We start from the raw sequence: 23,298 nt of genomic DNA on the forward strand, positions 1-23,298 counted from the left end.
TTTATTCAAAGATTTATTAGAGGTCAAATGAACCTAAATTAAATCCTTTGTGCTGCTGACTATATTACTGCAATGACTTGAACTAATTGTATTTCTTGCAGAGCTGAAAAAAAGTATTTTTGTATTCAAATGAATGACTAAATATGAAAAACAGGGAGAGTTTATTGATGAATACATGATATGGAAAAAAGTGCAAGTTTATACCTCGTGAGTTGATCTATATCACCCCACAAAAGTCACTGAAGGCACACAAGACAAATCCAGGCATGGAAAAATAATAGAAAAATAATGCTAGTCACAGTTTCTAAATGTGTCTATTTCATATTGTCTATTTGAGCTATAATAAATCCTAAGCACATACAAAAATAAAAAATGTTGCCACATATTTCTTTGGCAAAGACGGGTCTATTTTGATTTAAAATTATTTGGAAAACAATTATGATTCAATTCCACAAACATGATCAAACTTTGATAGATCCCTGTTTTTCAAACAAAACACGGAATGCACTGACATTTGATGATTAAAAACACCTTTGAACAGATGGAGCCAAATTTCACCTTCAAATTAACAGCTAATCCTAGAGATTCACATACTTTGCCACTCACGGATATGTTATATCGGATCATTCTTCTGAATAAATAAATGACAAAGTAAATATTTGTGTCTCATTTGTTTGATTGGGTTCTATTTGTCTGCTTTCAGGACTCTTGTGAAAATCTGATGATTTTATGGGTAATATTTAAGCAGAAATATAGAAAATTCTAAAGGGTTCACAAACTTTCAAGCAGCACTGTATATATATATATATATATATATATATATATATATATATATATATGTATATATATTTGTGTGTGTGTGTGTGTGTGTGTGTGTTTGTACTGAGGATAAATTGAGGATATATCTGCTCAATGTATTAATTGAGAAGTGACACAAAACTAAAGCAGTAACCGATAATCTGAATGTGTTTGTGTGTTTGGTCCATCACTGGGCAGCTTTAGCTTCCACCTCATTGATAGACACAAAGCGTGGTCGCCTGCCCACCCTCCTCTTTGTGTTGTGTTTGGGGTTTCTTTGATGCATATCTGCAAAAATAGAACAGTCAAATAATTACAAATGATATAATATAATATAAAATATAAAAAATAAAATAAAATAATATATAATATAAAATAATATTTTAAATGACCTCAGGAATCCTGTAATACATATAGCGGATATGAAGGTGTGTAGTACCTTGAAAAGTGACATAGTAATGCCTATTCCCTTTAATGACAGTAACTTCTGCATTGCTGTCCTCCTGAAATGTTTTCTCCAACTCTTCTGTTACAGACATCACACGTTGCTTGTCACCCTATAGAAAACTTATTTGGACACAAAATTACAACATGACCTTAAATTCCTCTCAGCTGCGAGTATAAACACTATGTTTGCAATCCAGTTTCACCTGTTGAACGTACTCTATCCAGTTCTCATGATCTCCTTTGTACAGTAGTACCAAATCAATAACAAATAATATAGTATAATAATATATACAATAAAATATAATATATATTAAATTAATATATTAAATATATATTATATTAGTAATATATTAAATTAATATATTAAATTATTATATATTAATATAATATAATATTAATAGAAATATTTTATTTCAGCTAGTTGCAAAGGCAACATTTTCTCATTTTCATTTAGTTTAACTTGATGTACTAAAATAACTAAAATAAAAATGTATAAAACTAGTCATATAAAAAAATGCTGTTAAAAAAATTACAAAACATATAACAAAATTATTCAAACTTTAATTAAAATTAAACAGAAAATATAAAAAAAAAACTATATATCAATGATACTAAAATCCCACTGGAAAGGATAGGATAGGGAAGGATGTAATAAATAAATAATAATAATAAAAAAACATTTTTAGCCCAGCTAATGCCATATAAAATCAATTTAAATAGAACTGTGTTATTTAGTTTCAAAAATAAACTACAGAAAGCACTTAAAAAGTCCTTATCTTTTAAAAAAATAAGTAAAATAAAATAAAAAAGCAATATAAAAGATAAATAAATTATATTGATGTAAGCAAGCTTGCATGTGTATTTGTACTGACCTGTGTTCATTCTTTGGGTCATAGTAAGCTCTCTCTATTTCCTTTATGTTTCTTAAATCCCTCCAGCCTTTCCCGCCATTAACCTCCCATTTGTATAGAAGATTAAAGTGGACAAGAACGCACTGATCTGAAGCAATAAACAAAACCATTATAACTTAAATCTAATGTAAATGGCTTAAAGAAACAACATTAACCAAAGGTAGCTTAAATGAAATGGACACCAACCCTGAAACTTGCATTTCCGTCTTATGGAGACAGATTTCATTCTCCTCCATCTGAGCGGCCAGTTTGACTCCTTGATCAGATATCAGTTCTGAAATGTAAATTAATATGTATGTATTATATGAATAACTGCATATATGTGTGAATGAAAAAAGTGCCCTTACCACTGCTTATAGTTTGTGTGTTGAGGCGATAAACGTTCTGGTAGATGTAGGGCAGGTCATGGATGATGTCACCAGGGAGACCACGCTCCTCCAGCATCCTGTGGCTGTTCTCGTCGATACTGTGCAGCCGTTTGCACTTGGGGCCAAACTTGTGGCTCAGCGAAAGAAATGAAGGAGGGCATTTCAAACAGCAGAAGAGGTACGTGGAATGCAGAAATATCCCTGTCATAGCATGATTTTGGCTTTGGGGAGTCAAAACCCCCCAAAACATTTAGGTGGCTATTTTAGCCTTCCTGTTTGTGTTTCCTCACCCGTGGCAGTAGACCAGGGTCATGACTGGATATCATTGGAGAATTTACACTCCTTCTTGACAAACACATAAGCATTTAGTGATTTTGGGCTCTACATAATTTCCATACATTAATTTGTGTAAGAGATTGACCGATATTGCTTTTATAGATATTTTCATGTATAAATGTGTAATAATGTTTTATTTCAGATTTTTTTTACACAATAACAACTACATAACCATTATACTTAATAACACAATTAAAACATAGCAAAATGTTATTATTGATCATCATTATTATTATCCTACTTAATAGCGTTGCTGGGTGTTATTATCAACTACAATCAACTAAATCAACTACAATTCTATCAACTAAATTCTTATTAATAGGTGCTGTTATTAATATTAATAAATCATTAATAAACAGACTGCTCAGTAATTTTGTTTATTTATTTTTAACAAATATTAAACGTCCTATGTAATTGATTATGAAGAACGTTTTAACATTAGTTAAAAATAAACAGATTGGCCAGTCATTTTGTTTAGTAATTGTTCATTTTATTATCACAATTATTTAATATTTCACTGTATTGTTATTCTGAAATGTGGAAAATAGCCATAATGAATAACGAGCAGGTGTGTGCAAATTTGTATAGTAGCGTATATGTTAAAAGCAGCAATAAAATTTTCACAAAATAATTTTAGATAAATGCAAAATATCAATGGAACTTACAATCGTTAAGAATTTATACATTTCTCATGCTATTAAAACTATGATGAGCACAAATAGCTGCGGTTATTTATAAGTAACATTTATGTATTTAGTCGTGTATCAATTATTATAATGGGAGCATATTACGCTAGATATCCAGATGTTCTCCCATCCTTATATTACTTACCTGCATTTCCCGTAAAACATAATACTTGCACAGATGTAAATCCTGGCACTCGTAACATTCAGAAATCCTCTTCGGAGATCTCAAAGCGCTGGAAGACCTTGCGATGCAGCTGAGATATTGCCATAGACCCTTTAATAATAAATGAGTCAATGCCAAGTTCCCAGTCCCAGTTCTTTTCAAAATAAAATTCTTACAAAACCACCCACCCTCATGCTCCGAAGATACAGATAGAATAATGACTAACACTGTATTAAACAGACTAAGTAGGAATATGATTATATATACATGTACAGTATTTCAGCATTCAGTTTTTTTCTGCTTTCACAGGCTTTTTTTTTTTTGTTTTATGTCTTATGAATGTATACTATAATAATTACGTAGTAAACATTTATTTATGCAAACAAATGATACATTTCTAAAATAGATATTTGTTCACTATAAATCTATTCTAATAGTTGTCAGTTTTATTTATATAGTGCTTCACAATCTGTATTTTTCAAAGCAGCTTTACAGAAACTTGTAATGTTCAGTGAGCAACACAAAGGTAAGAAGTAATAGAATAGAATAGAATAGAATAGAATAGAATAGAATAGAATAACTACTCTGACCATATAACACAGTGTCTTCTTTTCTATTGGTTCAGTGCTTTCAAAGCTTCCTCCTGCATGATGCATCTTCCTGAGAAAGACCCGGGGTTGATCTGGTAAGGGGCCGTCGTCGGTCAAACCTACCAGCGTTTTCTGTTTGCAATAGAGTCCTAATGTCACTCTGTGGTCCAAATACGCAGACCTGGAAAGCCGTCCATGGTCTTTTTGGGGTTTCACCCTGGTTACAACATGATGCTCTTTGTGTAGAGAAGCTCCTAGGGACTTTGGTAGTTGCTCGTGTTATATGTGACTTTGAGGATGGTTTTTGCAGCCCACTGTGTGACTCCTTGTAAGCAGTTGTAGACCTACCTAGTGACAGGTTATTGTTTGAGGTGGTCCTGATGACCTCTAGAACATGCTTCCTCTGTCCTACAATATCAGGGTTTGAAACACTGCAGAAGAGAGAAGATTAAAAATGAATTAAGAGTTAAAGAGTGTCTGTGTGATTACAATACAATATTGCAGTGAAACTGAGCTCACAGCTCCAGGTCTCGTGTCAGTGGGTGCTCAGGGCCCAGGAGGTGAATCCTTATGTCTGCAGCTCTCTGAAGCAGATCCAGCCCCTCTCTCCTCTCAACTCTACTGCAGCCACGCAACAACACCTTACCTGCCAGTGTAAAATACACAAAACATCTGTGACAGGACAGAGCATGATGCAATGACAACAGACAACAGCAGTAGAACTTATTTTATTTTACATATTTGAATATTTTGTAATATACTACAAGGCATGTTAAACTTGCAGTAAATGACTTCAGTCTTCAAATGCATGATTTTTTTTGTTTAAATACATATATATTATGTCATATTTTGAAATACAATTACAATTTAATAAATTAAAATATTATTTATTTCTATGATGGCAAAGCTGATTTTTTTTGCAGCCATATAACCAGTCTTCAGTGTCTTCAGTATAAGTACGTCAACTTATTCTACTTACACTTTACCTTTACTCTTTAAGAGTTAGTTAATACGTAGTTGCAGAGTTGCCTACTGTATAGTTAATAGAAAATCTAAAGTGAATGAAATCCATACGGCCAGATATGGGCCGGATCTGGGCCGAAACTGCTTGCTGTATGCTGCTGAAAATATATAATATAAATATATTTAAAAACAGTTCTTTTAAATTGTAATAATATTTTAGAATATTTCTGTGTTTTTGATCAAATAATGCAGCATTGAGAATTTTTTAAAAATCTTAATTATTCCTAACCTTGGGCTAGCAGTGTATAAATATACAAACACACCACACTTCTTTTTGTCCAAAAATAAATGAATACGGTAGGTAAATCAAATACATTTTACCTTCAAATCAGAGTTTCTGAAGTTGTGATTCATTTTGGAGCCGGGTGGTTTGACTCAAAGGTTTTAATGAAAAATAAGCCATTGAAACCAAGGCCACTTAAAAAGTTACTGTTGTGTTCAAGCACGCAGTGGCTTAACCAGTCGCCATTTAAGAAGTAAGTCACTCACCAAGCTTCATAAGAATGACAGCAAGGTTGTGTTGCATGGTGGGAAGTTGCATCATCTGAGCCCCAGTCTCTTTAGTGCTTATAACATGCCGGTACAGTTCAATCATCTTCCTCTGTGTCCATCTAAAAGTCAAGCCAGTGACCTTGAAATCAAACAATAGGACTTTGAGGTTTGATGACAGATTGATGTAACTAAACACAAGCATCTCACTCTGTGTTGGTTTGAGCTCTGGCCCAGAGATCTGCAAGCTGCTCTTCCACTTCTGCTACCAGAGGATGATCATCGCCGTACCAGCGCCTCCGGCTGGCCAGTGCAGCTTGAAAGCATTTCTCAGCAGTCTGGGGCTCACAAAGACTCAACCTAGACAAAATGTGAAAATGCATTTAAATGGACTTCAAGTAATTTCAGTATATTTCTGGCTAATATAACAGTGGTCATAAACTCTTAGACTATACTGACACCTACTGACATGGATGTAGCATCATTTTTTATTTAATATAAAATATATAAATGTTATTTGATATAAATTCTTAATTTAATTGAATTTAATTGAGAGAAAAACACCGTTTTTAATCTTACTTGTGAATGGCCTTCAGTAGCATTGCATTGCCGTCAGCACAAGGATGGCCAGAGATGCATCTATCTGAGTTGATCTCTTTGAAAAGCCCTGGTACTGCATAAAGCCGTCCATCCTCCAGCAATGCCACACACAGACAATAAAGCAGCTGTCCTGTAATAGCATATTAGTGCTACATGTGTTCAAATTTAACCTTGATTAAAATAACTCTCTTGTCTGTTTATAAAAGTTATGTGAATGCTGGATGAAATATGTCATGAATCTTACCAACTATCAGTTTGACCTCTGTGCTGTCAAGGTGGGCTACTGTAAGAGACCGGGCCATCTCAAATCCCTTGTGGCAGTACATCTCTGTGTCTTTTGGCAGATGCATTTGGACGTAAAGCTCTGCCAGCATATGTTGCACCTTGAGTAGTAACCTCATACTGTCACTATCCAGCTCTACACCCTGTGGAAGAAACCATCAAAACAAAATTGAATGCATACAATTTCTGACAATGATTAGAGCTAATAATTTCTCAAAATGTGACCTTGGACCACAAAACCAGTCATATGGGTCAATTTTTCTAAATTGAGATTTCTACATAATCTCATAAATAAGATTAAGAATAAATAAGCTTCGCATTGATGTATTGTTTGTTAGGATAGGACAATATTTGGCCGAGATACAACTTTTTGAAAATCTGAAATCTGAGGGTGCAAAAAAATCAAAATACTGAGAAAATCACCTTTAAAGATGTCCAAATGAAGTTCTTAGCAATGCATATTACTAATAAAAAAAAAAGGTTTCGATATATTTACAAAATGAAATTTACAAAATATCTTAATGGAACTTTACTTGATATCCTTATGATTTTTGACATAAAAGAAAAATCCATAATTCTGACCCATGCAATGTATTTTTTGGCTATTGCTAAAAATATAGCCCAGCGACTTAAGACTGGTTTTGTGGTCCAGGGTCACAAATATTAGAGTCTTTTATTATTTTTACCTTTTGGAAAATTCGATCTGCTTGCAGTAGCAGCTCTTCAGCTTGTTGCATTTCACCCAAACAGAGCAGAACTTTAGAACAGAACAATGACAGTCTCCACAAACTGCTGTGATCTGGAGGGTGAACGTCTAAGAAAGACCAGGTGAATATCAGAATTATGAGGATCTGTAGAAGGCAATACCTCAGAATACTTCACAATTTATAAAACTGTTTAAATTCATTTAGATTACTGTACTGTAATGATAAATATTATGATAAATGTTGTAATAAAAATAATTCGTTTTACCATTAAGACGCTCCCAAGTCTTAGCCATAAGATTCTGGAATGAAGTCACAGGGTCAAATCCTCTCTGCCTTAGTAGTGTCCAATAATGTATAACATCAATTGTCATCTGTGGGAATCGCTTCAGGCTGCTTGACAAAAACTCCACGGTACTATGAAAAATATGGAGGGTTTATTTCATCATTGACTGAAAACTAGGTCCCTGCATTAGCAAAAGATTTACTTTCAAAGATAAACTACAGATAACGTACGACAGATTGCTGAGGAAATCATGCAACTCATTGAATGAACCAGTTTGCGTGAGATGCCAAGGAATCTCTTCCATCTTTCTTGCCCAGCTACAAAGCTCTAAACTGGACTTCTGAAAAAACTTAGCAAGGATCCGTTGGTAGAAATTCTGACCATTCGTACCTTAAAACGCAAGAAACAAAAGCACAATAGCATTAAATGAACTGGAAATGCCCGTCTGAGACTATATGACTTTATTTCAAGAATCATAGTGTCAGATGGCACACGTCCCTACTGAAAATTCATTTAGTAAAAAATAAAAAAATATATTTAGTTTTTAAAATAAATATTCAATTTTTAATGCATTTATCTTTAAATAATTATTTGTAAAATATAATATTTATTAAAATATTTAGCTATTATAATTTTTCTAAATTTTTTTATTTTATTTTATTTTATTTAATTTACAAATGTATAATTTGCCATTCAATCAAAGGTTTGGCTACTCAAAGCAGATATTGGCAAAGGACGGAAAGGAATGAAATATAATGAAGAAGAATAAAACAAATAACGTAAAACCATCCTGACCATGCAACAGCAGGTCAATAGCCTGGCTGAGTGATTGATGTGTGATGCTCAGAAGCCCATTGGCTTTCTCTTGAACCCAAGGCCAAAATGTAGAGCACAGTCGGGCCCATTCCAAAACCTGGATTTGCAGATTACCACAGTAGCCTAAATCTTCCAACAAAGCCAAAACCTGAGGCTCAGTCAGCCCAGCACGAGAAACATGAATGAGACAGAGTGTGTCCCACACCCAGCCTGAGAGATCTGTAGAGAAGAAGAGAAAATGCTTATTAGATTTAACTAATAAAATCATGGCAAGCATGGTTTTATATAACAAAATAAAAAGGACTCACCATCCCTGAGTGATGCAGAGCATGTTTGAGCCTCAGTGACTTTACAAGAAGTAATATCTTCTGTTGGAGCAGTTCTGCTGTAATCTTGTACCCAGCGATGAATGACCTTCACCCAGAGCTCTGGAACTGAATCAGCCTCTATATACTCCTTCAACAGCTCCATCTCTTCCTCTTTCTCCCTCAGCACTCCACATGTCCGTAACTCTGTGCCAATGAGTGCTAAGAAGGCCGGAATGTGGCACTGCTTCTTACGTCCAACTCTTTGCAAAACACTGGATGGCAGCTCCTTGTAAGGCAAAGACAAATGTTTGCGCATAATGCTGCCCAGAACACTTGGATCGGAGAGATGGGGACAGATGAGAATCTGGACATCGTTCCTGCCGGTCAGACTTTTGTAAGTGAGGTCAGTAAAGGTTGTTGTGATGATCATTTTACAATAGCAAGGCAGATCATCTGGCAGCCATCGCAGTTCCTTCACCTGGAAAACAAAATACAGAATTAAGGTGTTTATTTTATTGAAATAAAATATCTTAAGACAACTAACTCAATCAAACAAGAGATTAAAAGATCACCTCTTGCTTTGATATTGCTAGTGTTTCTGTCAGAAGGTCAATAGCATCTATAAGAAGAATACAAGGCCCAAGACTGGCTGCTGCAGTAAATGCCTGGACTGTCCGATGGAGATGTATAAACTCAATCACGTCCTCCAAACTATCATCCCAATCTGGAAAATCACCTGCAGATAATGTAAAATATCAGAATATTTTGGTCTTCATCCTGCACTAAAATATTATTAAAAAATATATTTCTATAACATTTTATTTTTATTTAATATATTTAATAATACTCATTGTTAAAGATATTTAAAATATTATTTAAAATATATATATTTCATATATTTATTTTTTTAATTATTACAAATGTTTATTTTATTTATATTACATATTTCTTGTCTAATTTTTATCTTCTTAGTAATTCAGATTTCAATTTAAATTACAATATTTACATGCACAATAAAAATTCTTATTTTAAAATGTATTTATTATAATTTATTTATAACTTATTTATTTTAAAATTATATATATATATATATACATATATATATATATATATATATATACACACACACACACACACGCGCACACGCACACAATATTGTTATTATAATATTTGTACAAAATGTTCTAAATGTTTACTTTTTATATTTGATATTTCTTATTTATTTTCTTGATTTTTACTAAAATTGTAATACATTTACATTAAAATTATAATATTTATGTGTACAATACAATTTCTAATTTTAAGTGGATAATCTTTCAATTTATCTAACTTTTATTTTTCCATAAAATAACGTGCATTGCAATAATAATTTTCTGGTAATTATATAGACAATTCCAAGAATCATAAACGTATTTTTGCTGGAAAATGAGGCAATTTACTGTAATGTGCTCTTCGAAGTTGAGCAGTACACTGTCTGAGGATAGACCTGACATCAGTGCTGGATGTGCTGGTCCCACAGAAGTGAGAGATGACTGGAACATCAGGATTTTGCCTGCAGAAGGACCGCAGCCACCATGCTGCCAGAGTGGACTTCCCACAACCCCTTTCACCGCACACTAGTAAAATAGATTTCTCTGAGTCGTTCTGGTCAAGATCACTGTAAGCACACAACAGTTTGACCTATAACATAATATATGGTAATCAAACACAGTTTGCCTACTTTATTTTGGATTTTATGTTCTTACCATGTAAAATGAGCTCCTGGATTTTTTGAGTGGATCTCAGATTTTGCATTATGGGTCACAGGATGCAGAAATTTGTTTAGTGTGTTCAGTATTTCTGTGGTGGGTGCCGAGGGCACAAACCAGTCACACAATGTACGCGCATGCATCGCATGGTATTGCAGATCGAATGAATCCTGCCAACCTTCAACAAATCAAGTCAAAAATCATAAATGTATCTTACTTGAACCCTCATATTCTGTTTTTGGGACTGAGAAACCCAAAATAACAACTCATCAAAATCATACCTATCATAAGTGATAATAGTAATTTTGAACTATTTTTTAATATGCATCATTATGCTCATATTCTTTTATACATAATCAATATAAATAGGCTAGATTTAAAATTTAGAATAAAATAAAATACAACTTAGAATTGATAAAGAATTTGATTAAAGCTCAAAATGTGGCCTTTTAAAGTGTAGTCTTACCTGAGATGGGATGTTTTGGATCCTCGTGAAATTTACATATGATTCCTTCCCAGTCCAACTTAATCATCTCCTCAAGTTCATGAAGGTTTCTGAAGAATCTGTCACACATTAAAAAAAAAAGGATGGTGGAAATATATATATATATACAAAAAAAATACACAAATGGCCTTTAGTTTTTCATATAAATCTGCATTTGTGTTTCAAGACACTGTGACTTGTAAACTCAGACCTGACAGGAAGACAATGATTTATGATCTTTTTTTTTAGATTTCTCATTCTCTGTCTCTCCCTTTGGCTTTGAGTGGACAACATGTTCAAGAAATTGCACGTTTCACTACTTCTGTCGTCCTCTGTGTCCTGTGGGGTGCAGTATTTAAAATAAAAGAAGCAGCTTCTGTTGTTGTCAATAAAGGCTGCCTTGGTAATCTCCAGCTCTGTAAGGCTACTGGTGCGATACTCATCCTCCACAACCCAAGGGTTACCAGCCTCTGCAGCAACGTGCAAGTTCCTAGCCACCTCAGACAAAGAACATGGTCCAATATCAGACCGAGAACCATTTTCAGTCGGCAGACACTGTCCGTAGCTGTGTCCAAGAAGACAAATGAAAAAGGACGAGCGGTCAATGAGATCCAAACTGATTTTCAACCGTTGGTCAAAAAGATCAAGCTTATGATTACTTTCATCATCTCTTCTTTCTTGTTTGCTTCTCTGCAAGTCCACAGGTCTGAAACAGGTTCCCTTCGCCCGGCAAAGTGTGTCTAGGTGATGAAACACCTTTGCTTTCAAGTAAATCAGCTCTTCTTGAAGATCACCTGGAACATAACACAGATAAGGCCCGAAAGAAAACCCCAGATATAAGCTGTCAGAAGTTTCTCCCATCATTTTTTCCCTAATATTTATTACTTGCATTTTTAGTGTGTGAAAATTTCAGTAGTTACATGCAATCGAGAAAAAAAAAATGCATATTGCAATGCAAATGCAATAATATTAGTCAACATAAAATAAGTAAAAAAGAAAAATCTCAATCCTATCCTGACTTTCTTGTGGTCTTTCACCCTTGTCAACAACTGGTTGCTAAAGTAACCGTAGCTCTAAATTAAATCTGATTCTGAATCACCTAGTTCCGTTTCCCTCAACCCGTTTAAAGCAGGAAACAATAGTCACACCGTCCCCAGAACAGCTGTCACAGTCTATGACGAAATCCCCTCAGAACGCTCGCTCGATGAACAGGCATCCCGTCGAGCCAATCAACGCGAGCCACGATTGGAACGTGTAAAATCGGACATGTAAGGCGGTGATTGGAGGGCAGCTGCCGCGGATCGCTCTCTGATTGGTGCGGTGTTGTGCGTGGGGTGCTGTGATTGGCTCATACCGGCTGAGTACATCCCTAGAGCGCTGGAGTTTATAAAGCCCACTTCTCGTTCTATTTTCTACGCACTGCAAGAGCCCATCGAGGTGTGGAGGCCGCTGCGATTGCTCAAGTCGTTAATCCGCTATTGAGTCTCATTAATAAATAATATATATATTTTTTTTTCTCAGAAACAATGAGGCGACTGTGGATTATCGGTCTCCTCTGTGCACTTTTGGCATTCGGTGAGTACGTTTTATTGAATGCCCATGGAATGCACCTTTGCCTTTGAACTTGACAAAGCTTCAGTGAGGGTTTGCAGTAATGCTGCTTTCTTTGTGTGCTTCCTCTTTTTTGTCATGTAACGTTTAGCATTTGTTTTTCTTTTAATTTTTTAAGTAATACTTTTATGTAGATATGTTAACGCTTCCTAAATGGAAGAAAGATTCAGAACAGGAAATAAAACATGGAGTGGAATTGACTCGCATGTGCTTCTGGAAGTTTCCTTAAGATTGAAATGGGCTTCGCATAATGATATTCTATTTATTAATATAGTTATTTATGATGTCTTAAAACGATTAATTGCATTGAAATTATGTAATTGTACGAGTAATGTACGATTTGTTTAATGTAAAATAGTCATGCAAGGGAGAAATAAAATCATGCATATTAATTGCACATTTAGAGAAGAATTTAATCAAGGATCTTGTTTGATTGTCAGATCAAGGTGCATTTGCAAGTTTCAGATGTGGAGAACCTGGGCAATTCTAATCAAACTTAACTTCACATGCAGTGCATATTCACATACAATGAACAAACAGCCTTGCTGTGCACAATAGGGTCTTTGCTGAGCAAATATATTTGGGAATTAAGTTATGAAACACTTGTGATTCAAATAAAAGTTGTATTTTGATGCTGTGTGTTATATCATTAAGTTACTGAGTAACACCATAGATTCGGTCTGGCTTTAAAGTGCTTTTTGTCACCAATGTCGCATTCACATCAATTGTGGCTTCATTTTAATCTCATGTTTTGCATAATTGCAGCATCTGTGAAAGCCGATGATGAAGTTGACGTTGACGGCACAGTAGAAGAGGACCTTGGGAAGAGCAGAGACGGATCCCGCACAGATGACGAGGTTGTTCAGAGGTCTGTATGGACTTGAACTTGCACTTGACTGATTCGAACTGGACTGTTCCTCACACTTGTGACCCTTCATTTAGACTCTAATATTAAAGTGGGTTAAATAAAACCTCAAAACTAATCCTGGCTGCTACTTTTAGCTTATTAAAATGCACTTGTTTATCTCTTAAGAGGTTACATTTAGATGTATTCACTTTTAGCTCCTCACAAAAGCCACAAGTGATCCCCAAAGAGGGTTGGACATCTGGCTGATGCACTTGTGTCTTGTTCCACAATACCCAAGGGCAAATAGCAACAAGTCCCCTCTGGGAAATGACATCTAACAAACATCCTTTGCACTTCCATGATTCCATCTTTTCTCCAACAGGGAGGAGGAAGCAATTCAGCTAGATGGTTTGAACGCCTCGCAAATAAAAGAAATTCGGGAAAAGGCAGAAAAGCATGCGTTCAAGGCAGAAGTGAACAGGATGATGAAACTGATCATCAATTCCTTGTATAAGAATAAGGAGGTGAGTTATTAGAACTTATGTGGTTCATCATATTTTTACGAGTTGTACACAAGATCAACGCTTCCTAATTCTTAATTTTTCCATCCTTAAGATCTTCCTCCGAGAGCTGATCTCTAATGCTTCCGATGCCTTGGATAAGATCCGGTTGTTGTCCCTCACCAATGAAGATGCTCTTGCTGGAAATGAAGAACTTACTATTAAAATCAAGGTGTGTTAGAATTGAGTCCCGAAACCCACCGTTACAGATGAACCCGGTTTACTGAAACCGAGAAATATAACATCACTCTTTAATTTGCAATGCAAAAGAAATTCAAACGTGTATGAAACAAATTGAGGAGCTTTTCCTTCCTGCATTTTCATATCTTAATTTTGATACTCAACACCTTGTTTAGCGATGCAAACACTTTTTTTTTTTTTTTAGTTCTTGGCTTCTTTAGTAAATAGTTTTACTACATGTATCAGGGTTATGCAATATTTACTTCTGTGTCTTATCTGTCCTCACTAGTCCGACAAAGAAAAGAACATGCTTCACATCACTGACACGGGCATTGGCATGACCAAAGACGAACTGGTGAGGAACCTCGGTACCATTGCCAAATCCGGAACCAGCGAGTTCCTCAGCAAGATGACTGAGATGCAGGATGAGGGTCAGTCCACCTCTGAGCTGATTGGTCAGTTTGGTGTGGGCTTCTACTCTGCCTTCCTTGTGGCTGATAAGGTCATTGTTACCTCCAAGCACAACAACGGCACCCAGCACATCTGGGAATCTGATTCCAACGAGTTTTCCGTCATTGAGGACCCTCGTGGAGACACTCTGGGCAGAGGCACCACCATTACGTAAGCAGTTTAACTTAAGTCGCAAAAAATGTGTACATTGTTACATGTTATTAAAGTAGTATTATTTCATCAGACTGGTGATGAAAGAAGAAGCTTCAGACTACCTTGAGCTGGAGACCATTAAGAACCTTGTGAGGAAGTACTCTCAATTCATCAACTTCCCGATCTACGTATGGAGCAGCAAGGTCAGTGTTTCCACCAAAGACCCCAGACCTTCGAGTTTAAAGTTCACCAATAGCTTAACTAGCTGGTAGATGTCAAACTCATCGATTTGTCTCATTTCCAGACTGAGACTGTAGAGGAGCCCATTGAAGAGGAGGAGGCTGGGGCAGAGAAGGAAGAAGCCACTGAAGATGAAGCTGAGGTTGAGGAAGAGGATGAAGACAAGGACAAACCAAAGACTAAGAAGGTACTGTATTTGGCTCCAAATATACAAGTAAACATCCGTAAGAGGCTATTTTATAAATGTTTCTCAATTAACAATTCCTTACTCCTTTTCAGGTGGAGAAGACCGTGTGGGACTGGGAGCTGATGAATGACATTAAACCCATCTGGCAGAGGCCTGCAAAGGAAGTGGAGGAGGATGAATACAAAGCTTTCTACAAGACCTTCTCCAGGGTGAGTCAACCTGTGCTTTAACACGCAAAGAATCCACTCGTGTGATGCTCTGTGGCTTCTTGGATCAGTTCAAGTGGAATCCTTTTAATTTTCAGGACTCTGATGAGCCCATTAGTCACATCCACTTCACCGCTGAAGGAGAGGTCACCTTCAAGTCCATCCTCTTCATCCCTGCAGCTGCACCCAGAGGCCTTTTCGATGAGTATGGCACCAAGAAGAATGACTTCATCAAAGTAATTTTGATCATCTTTAAGTTTGAAAAGAACACGTTGTCTTATGTTGTATTTGAGTTCTTAATTGTTCCCAATTTGGTTCTTTCAGCTGTTTGTGCGTAGAGTCTTCATCACCGATGACTTCCATGACATGATGCCCAAGTACCTCAACTTCATCAAAGGCGTTGTAAGTGTTTGTCTATTTTTAAGTGTAGTCTGTAAGATATTCAGGATGCGTCGACATTTCTGTTACTCAACTTTCACAATCCTAGTTCTGCATGTTTGCATTGCACTTCCCTAGAAGTGATAGCCTTCCTGTGTACTGGCTTATTATTAAAGAGCATTTCCATTCTTGAGCAGATTGCATGTCTGCATTAATGTAATACTGGGTACAAAATAAGTGTTATTTGCCAAAAATAGGTTTATTACGTTTGTTATCTGCATAATGTTATCTGCACAAAAATGTGTATAATAAATGGTGAATGCACACAATTGTTCAATGTAAATTGAAAACTGAAACTGTAAAAATATAAGCTAATTGAAAATATTAATGAATATGAAATAAGGTTGTTGGGTTTTTTTTTTTTTGACTAACATTGCATTTAATTAGCTATTAATTGAATGGAACAAAATTGGATGGTTTATCAGTTTTGGCCTATAATTGATTTTGCTGCATCACTAATGAATGTTTGATTTAATCTCTCAGGTGGACTCTGACGATCTGCCACTGAATGTGTCCAGAGAGACTCTGCAGCAACACAAACTGCTCAAGGTGAGCTCATCGTGTTACAGATCAGAGTAACCTCGACTGATGGTTTATGTACATTTTATATGATGCCGTGAACTTGCGCTGATACCTCTATTCTTCAGGTCATTCGTAAAAAGCTGGTGCGCAAGACCCTGGACATGATCAAGAAGATCGCTGAGGAGCAGTACAATGACAAGTTCTGGAAGGAGTTCGGCACCAACATCAAGCTGGGTGTGATTGAGGATCACTCCAACAGAACCCGCCTGGCCAAGCTGCTCCGCTTCCAGACCTCCCACAGTGACACCATACTGTCTAGTCTGGAGCAGTACGTGGAGAGGATGAAGGAGAAGCAAGACAAGATCTACTTCATGGCTGGAACTAGCAGGAAGGAGGTGCACAAGTGTTTTTACTTTGAGCTGCACTTACTAAGATACCCTATTTCTCCATTTTACATATTAACATGTAATATTTCTGTTTTTAGGCCGAGTCTTCTCCATTCGTGGAAAGGCTTCTTAAGAAAGGATATGAGGTCGTCTATCTGACTGAGCCAGTGGATGAGTACTGCATCCAGGCTCTGCCCGAGTTTGACGGCAAACGCTTCCAGAATGTGGCCAAGGAAGGCGTGAAATTCGACGAGAGCGACAAGGCAAAGGAGAAGAGAGAAACTTTGGAGAAAGACTTCGAACCACTCACCACCTGGATGAAAGAGAAGGCCCTGAAGGACAACGTATGATCATTTGTATTTTTTTTGTATTGTATTGGATATTATAAACTGACTGACCTTTTAGAAGTGGTAGATGACAATTTTAAACAAGTTCGTCCTTGTACTGCGTTTCAGATTGAGAAGGCCATTTTGTCTCAGAGGCTGACCAAGTCTCCCTGCGCTCTGGTTGCAAGTCAGTACGGATGGTCTGGCAACATGGAACGAATCATGAAAGCCCAGGCTTACCAGACAGGAAAAGACATTTCCACAAAGTACGTCCTTTAAAAAGCTTAAATACATGTGTGCATATGCAAATTCTAGTTCCAGTCACCTTAGTTACTGCAAGGGAATGACTTATAAAAACTTATGTGTGAAAAATTGCACAATGTCACTAGCAAAAAAGTGTGGATTCCAATTGAAATTAAAGGATTTTCCCTGCAAAACTTTGCAAACATGCTGCTTTGACGCAATATGCGTTGTATAAAGTGCTCTGAAAATAAGTGTCTTGCCACCATTTAGAAATGTGATCGTGCAACCCACCACTTCCTGCCATGTGAAAAGTGAAAACATTTATAATATTCCAAACTATGTTCATACTAACTGTGAACCTTTTTTTTTTTTTCTTTCATTCTAGTTATTATGCAAGTCAAAAGAAGACATTAGAAATCAACCCCAAACATCCTCTCATCAAGGAGATGTTGAGGAGAGTTAAAGTAAGTCAAGCATAATTGTGTTCAAGTTGAGAAAAAAAATTGCTGTTAAGAGTTCAGTGTCTGATATATTGTGCTTTGTGTTGTAGGAAGATGCTGAGGATCAGACAGCTGCGGATTTAGCCGTGGTGCTCTTTGAAACCGCCACACTGCGATCCGGCTACCAACTCACAGACACCAAAGCTTATGGAGACAGAATAGAGCGCATGCTGCGGCTCAGCATGAATGTAGATCTGGAAGAACAGGTACACGCACAGTCAAGTGCCAGTAATACAAAACGATGCTCAAATGAAGCATGGCTCAATATCCTGTTACTGTGTCCACAGGTAGAGGAAGAGCAAGAGGAGGAGCCAGAAGAACCGACTGAAGAAGCAGAGGATGAGGAGGAGGTCCAGGCAGATGAGGAGGCAGAGGAAGAAACGGTGAGTGTGGAAACTTTCACATAATCGCCCTCATTTTGTTCCAAACCCATGGTTCTTTCATCTAACGCAAAAGGAGAACTTAAGAGGTTTGAAACAATGTGAGGGTGAGAAATGAGGCGCGAAATGCCATTTTTAACAGTTCCTTAAATCTTAATGTATGTTAACACATGGATTTCTCTGCTTTTCAGGATACCACAGCCAAAGTCGAGTTGTAAAGTTTAATTCTGGGAGGGACTGGGTGTTGGACTGTGATGCAGAGTGATGATGGCAATCTCAGCTGGTTATCTTTTCTCTGTGCCGGGTGGGTTTGGGGGTTAGGAGCTGTTTTAAGGCGCTATGTTTGTGTTTGAGATTTCTTTTTTTTACATTCCTCCATGATTGTAAATTTGTTAATATTTAACTGACCCAGTTGTGGAGTGCTGACTCCTGTCCACTGAACCATTAAATGTTTCCTGAAAAGGACCTTGTGTCTCCTTGTTTTACTCATTTTACAAAATCCCCTCAAAATAACAGGATTCCATTTTGGGTATTTGTTAATTTTTCATTTAGTAGCCTTAGTTCTTTGATTTGTATGCAGTCAAAGTGATTGTTTAAATTTTAAATATTGTTCATGGTCGTACCAGGGTGATTCTTCCTGTGGGGTCTGGGATAAACCATTTCTCCCAGAGGTCCAGATGGATCCAGGGATAGTTCCAGGGCTTGAAACGGCCGTTCTAGTGCAGTAAGCGTGCATCTTTGAGTAAGGATCTGGGATAACTGGTATCAGAACTCCATCCTTCATAGAACACACACAAAAGAACGTATAGTTTTTGTTGGTTTGGTTTACAGCAAGTTTCAATTCACAAATCAAATTAAAAAAACTATCTTCCACGAGACACATTGTGATGTTCAAGAGGAGACCTGACCTTCCACTCGTGGGGTCTAAGGACTCCATTAACTTGATGTTTGGTTTGTGGTTAACATTGTTAACAGGATTAGGAAACATTAAACTGATTTTGAAATATTGGGAATGTTTTTGATATTTTAAAATGTAATTTAATCCTATGATGCAAAGATGAATATTCCGCATCACTACTCCAGTCTTCAGTGTCTAATGTGCTGATTTGCTGCTCAAAAAACATTTTATAAAAGTGGAAAATGGTTGTGTGGCTTAATATTTTTGTGGGAACTGCAAATACCCCCCCACCCCCCAGGTGAGATCTGGCAGGAAAAATTCTGTGAGATCTGGCAGGAAAAAAAAAGTTTGAAAACATTAAGTAACCCAGATGTCTGATGTGCCACAGTGGATCAATGGTTGTGTATTTCTCATGAAAGACGATCTGCATTGGAGGGGTGGCCACACCGCCTGCCATGGCACTGCTGTACAGATTCTCCCTACATCAACATGGAAAAAAAAGAAATCTGTTGCTGATTAACTAATTTGATCTTGGAAGAACTCTAAATGAACCTATATATCACCTGACATTCTTAGCCATCCATTTCTTAAGCTGTTTAGTTATTTTTTGCTTTTTCCATTCACCAAGGTCCGCCACAAAAACACCTGGATTAAAGGAGCAGTCGCTGGGATTGATGCCCAACTCTCTGACTTCCTCTTTGCGGTAGTCCAGAAATCCCATATAGGATGTCTGTGAGAGGCAATTGTGTTTTGATGAAATGAAAGTGAGAAATCAATCCATGTAAAGTGATAAACATACACCATATTCAGAATACTAACACATAGATCCAGAAATGCCCACCTGTATCCTCACACTGCACACCATCTCATGTGTGGGGGAGAGATCACAGTCTGAGGCGAACAGAACAGCAACAGTCCTGCTTTCAGCTTTATGTCCTGTAAGTCAAAATCGTTCATTATCACAGTGAATAGAGCAGTGTAGTGGTTTCATTTCATGCACTGGACATATGAGATCAATCTTGCATGATCACGTTGATGATGATAGCTTTTGGATCAGTGCAACACGAGTACAAGTGTAAGGTTAGTGTCCATTTCAGATGTTTACACACATAATATCCAGGTAAACGATCCGCTCGTGGTTTTCAATGGCAAGAAGCAGCAAGTAGAACCTCACAAAGTTAAGCTACAACACAAAAGAAACCAGGACCAAGAAACAATTAGGGTGTAAAAGACTGAACACATTTTAGAAATAACGAAGAGTTTACTTGAAGTAACACGAAGTACATTCGTTAACTAAGACTGAAAATGTTAACTTTTTAGGTTGAAATATAGCTAAAATAAAATAATAACTGCAATAAAAATAAATTAAACCTAAATAGCAATAATAAAAATAACTAATAAATGACAAGCACACTACAAAATTACTGAAAATAAAAATAAAAAGATGTTATTTAAAATTTAAAAGATGTCTAGTATGTTGATTGAGGATAATATTTTATTAATATTTAATTTGAATATATTTAAATGTAACTAAATTCTAAATTAGGTAATACTATGTATATAAAATATACATTTGCTATATAAAATGCTCACTAAATTATTGTTACAGTAGAAATTAACTATATGTGTGCGTATGTGTGTGTGTATCATTTATATAAATCTATTATAAAAATCTAAGCATGTGTATATATAATTGCAGTGGTTCTCGAGTGCAAAAGATTGCAGGAAGCAGAAAAGATGCAAATAAATGCAAATAAATGCAAATGAACTTAAACTAACCATAATAAATGCAAATAAATAGACTTATCGACTTTCAAAAGAGAGCAGCAAATGCATCCCATTGCTTTTGTTTTTGTTATCAAAGGTCAAGGGTCCAATTAGCAATCCAGTATTTTGATAAATAAAGGTTTATAGTCTTAATAATGATTGATTTTAAGAATATCTAATGACATGTTGTACAATAAACTACTTAATGTGTTGGATCATCACTAAAATCAGTTTAAATCAGTTCAGAAATACTGCAACCAAGTGAGACCTTATCTTTTTGATGGCATCTCGAAGGGTAACTATGTAGAAGAAAATGCTTGCACGGCTAATCCTGTAGACGCTGTTGATGGTTGCAATGGCAGCACCAATACGCTCCTCTGAAGCACAGATCACCACAGGTATGTCAGTGTCCATCGGTTTCTCGTCCTCCACACCCGTTTTGGCCCCATCTTTCTTGTGAATACGTGCTAGCGTATCAGTACCTTGCATGTGTACCTGAATACTTGGCCAGTGTATGTAGTCTGGTCTTTTTGTAGAGGAGAGCAAAAGGCACCAGGATTAACAGAATGAGGAGTACATGGTTGACTGGCATATAGAGAGAGAGAGAGAGAGAGAGAGAGAGAGAGAGAGAGACTACAGAAAATGCTGCACTGTGTTGAATATATGAAAAAGTGTCCACTAGAGTTCACTGTAAGATGATGTGTGAGGGATGAGGAACTGTTCTAATTGTTAATATTAACTTAAAGGAACTCTCCACTTTTTTTGGAAAATAGGCTCATTTTCCTACTCCCCTAGAGTTAAACAGTTGAGTTTTATCTTTTTCTGATTTATTCGATAGTTGCAACTTTTCATTTTTTTCCGTCGGTCTTAGTAAAAAATGTACCTACAGAAGAGTCACGTTTTAAATAAGAAAAATACAGAAACTCTTTGTTCATTTTTAGGCAAGATGCAAATGGTCTAATAAGATTCAATGATCTATGCTAAGCTAAGCTAAAGTGCTACCGCCAGACCCAGAGATCGGCTGAATGGATTCGAAAACGGTAAAACTCAACTGTTTAACTCTAGGGGAGTTGGAAAATTAGCCTATTTAAAAAAAAAAAAAAAAAGTGGAGTGCTCCTTTAAAAAATAGCATTGGTAGTCAAACTGGAATAAGTAGTTCTAACAATTCATATACAGTACATTACAGTATGTATTACAAGAAAATACTATTTCAGTCGTGCTACTTCAAGTTTTCATGTTTAAATCAATGTATTACTTGATGTTTCTTTGTAATGAATTGTGAAATGTACAAGCAATTTTTGAGGGAAAATTGTTTCATCACTTTTTTTTGTTGTTATTGTGACTAAAAATAAAGACAAACTATTAAAAATGTTGGGGTAATAAAGCTGATTATTAAGCAAATAAAATATACATTTTAAATTAAAAGTTTAAAAATATATATATTTGTCAAAGTTTAAAATATATTGTTGGAGTACATTTTACACGTAAACACCTTTTCAGTCTTTCTTCTTCAAAATTTCACATTTAATTAAATTTGTTACTTGCCATTTCTTTGTAATTAAGTGTGAAATTTATAAGCAATTTCTGAAAATTGTTTCTACACCTAGTTTTTTCATTGTTGGCAACTAATTGAAGTAAGTTTAACTTGAAGTACCACAATTATTAAGCTAAAACTGAAATAAAAGTAAATTAAAGCTTTGTGGAAATATTTTAAAAGAACAAAATGATAAAAAGAACATAACATAACAGTTAAAAAAAAATATAATAAAAAAACTGAACATGACGTAATAAACGCTAATTAAAAATATGAATACATATTATAATATATATTTTTTAAATATTCAAATAATACAGAAAATCTGACAAAAATTTGAAATCTGAAATAACTTTTTTTGGGGGGTTAGGGCTAAATAGTTCAGGCTGAGGTTTCCTGATAAGGATAATCAACAGAGCCATTTTTCCTCATCAGCATCTGTAAAGAGGGAGAAAAATGAGAAATGCCTTAGATATTTATTTTCAAATTGTAGCACTTTCCCGCAAAACATCTAATAGATTAAAATAACTAATTTAAAGAAAGAAAAAAACCAATGTGTGTAATGTCAGCAAGTTTAAAAACTACACTTTAAAGTTTATAAAAAAAACTTTACAATTATAAAAAATGTCATTATTATTAAAACCAACTTCAGTAAAGTATTATTTATAATTACTGAAATATTTAATTTTGAATTATTAAAAAGTGACTATTAATATTACATTTACAGTTAAAATGAGTTAAAAGTGTATTACTAATGAGTTTTTCTGGTCTCTTGAGACTTTTGCACACATGTGGGACTGTTTATCAGGAGTCTCCTGGCCTTTCCTTCC

At 35.7% G+C, this 23,298-nt stretch overlaps 2 protein-coding genes and 2 pseudogenes across 3 annotated transcripts; 1 reads left to right on the forward strand and 3 right to left on the reverse strand.

Moving 5' to 3' along the window:
• Window positions 1-860: 860 nt before the first annotated feature.
• Window positions 861-2,732, reverse strand: LOC132098548 (protein mono-ADP-ribosyltransferase PARP12-like; annotated as a pseudogene).
• Window positions 2,733-4,207: 1,475 nt separating this feature from the next.
• On the reverse strand, window positions 4,208-12,072 carry ttc41 (tetratricopeptide repeat domain 41). Of its 2 annotated transcripts, XM_059504489.1 has the most exons (17): window positions 11,251-12,072; window positions 11,022-11,119; window positions 10,553-10,733; window positions 10,247-10,464; window positions 9,380-9,543; window positions 8,808-9,285; window positions 8,479-8,718; window positions 7,914-8,073; window positions 7,666-7,814; window positions 7,380-7,507; window positions 6,656-6,836; window positions 6,391-6,541; window positions 6,022-6,171; window positions 5,812-5,933; window positions 4,819-4,945; window positions 4,648-4,730; window positions 4,208-4,560 (listed from the first exon to the last, which is right to left on the reverse strand). In XM_059504489.1, the coding sequence occupies exons 1-17, from the start codon at window positions 11,928-11,930 to the stop codon at window positions 4,340-4,342; spliced, it is 3,531 nt and encodes a 1,176-aa protein (XP_059360472.1). In that variant the 5' UTR covers window positions 11,931-12,072; the 3' UTR covers window positions 4,208-4,339. The 2 variants fall into 2 exon arrangements, with proteins under 2 accessions (XP_059360472.1, XP_059360471.1); XM_059504488.1 differs by having other exon boundaries at window positions 4,208-4,730.
• A 377-nt stretch (window positions 12,073-12,449) lies between these two features.
• hsp90b1 (heat shock protein 90, beta (grp94), member 1) lies at window positions 12,450-18,733 on the forward strand. The gene is made up of 18 exons (XM_059504990.1): window positions 12,450-12,614; window positions 13,416-13,518; window positions 13,880-14,021; window positions 14,113-14,229; window positions 14,527-14,858; window positions 14,932-15,043; window positions 15,145-15,267; window positions 15,360-15,476; window positions 15,572-15,709; window positions 15,798-15,875; window positions 16,395-16,460; window positions 16,559-16,828; window positions 16,918-17,163; window positions 17,275-17,411; window positions 17,774-17,852; window positions 17,939-18,094; window positions 18,176-18,271; window positions 18,460-18,733. Exons 1-18 carry the CDS (start codon window positions 12,566-12,568, stop codon window positions 18,484-18,486), a joined length of 2,388 nt encoding a protein of 795 aa, XP_059360973.1. The 5' UTR covers window positions 12,450-12,565; the 3' UTR covers window positions 18,487-18,733.
• A 146-nt stretch (window positions 18,734-18,879) lies between these two features.
• Window positions 18,880-21,422, reverse strand: LOC132098549 (glycosyltransferase 8 domain-containing protein 2-like; annotated as a pseudogene).
• Between the last annotated feature and the right edge of the window lie 1,876 nt (window positions 21,423-23,298).

The sequence above is a fragment of the Carassius carassius genome, chromosome 22 (assembly GCF_963082965.1).
Source record: "Carassius carassius chromosome 22, fCarCar2.1, whole genome shotgun sequence".
Classification (NCBI taxonomy): Eukaryota; Metazoa; Chordata; class Actinopteri; order Cypriniformes; family Cyprinidae; genus Carassius; species Carassius carassius.

Coding starts and splice junctions, on each gene's coding strand:
- ttc41 (XM_059504488.1), bottom strand. CDS start 11,930: ATGCAAGTAATAAATATTAGGGAAAAAATGATGGGAGAAACTTCTGAC. Junction 10,465..10,552: donor CCAGGAGCTCATTTTACATG/GTAAGAACATAA, acceptor GTGTGCTTACAG/TGATCTTGACCAGAACGACT. Junction 6,172..6,390: donor CTACTGAAGGCCATTCACAA/GTAAGATTAAAA, acceptor CATTTTGTCTAG/GTTGAGTCTTTGTGAGCCCC.
- hsp90b1 (XM_059504990.1), top strand. CDS start 12,566: ATGAGGCGACTGTGGATTATCGGTCTCCTCTGTGCACTTTTGGCATTC. Junction 13,519..13,879: donor GATGACGAGGTTGTTCAGAG/GTCTGTATGGAC, acceptor TTTCTCCAACAG/GGAGGAGGAAGCAATTCAGC. Junction 17,412..17,773: donor GGAAAAGACATTTCCACAAA/GTACGTCCTTTA, acceptor CTTTCATTCTAG/TTATTATGCAAGTCAAAAGA.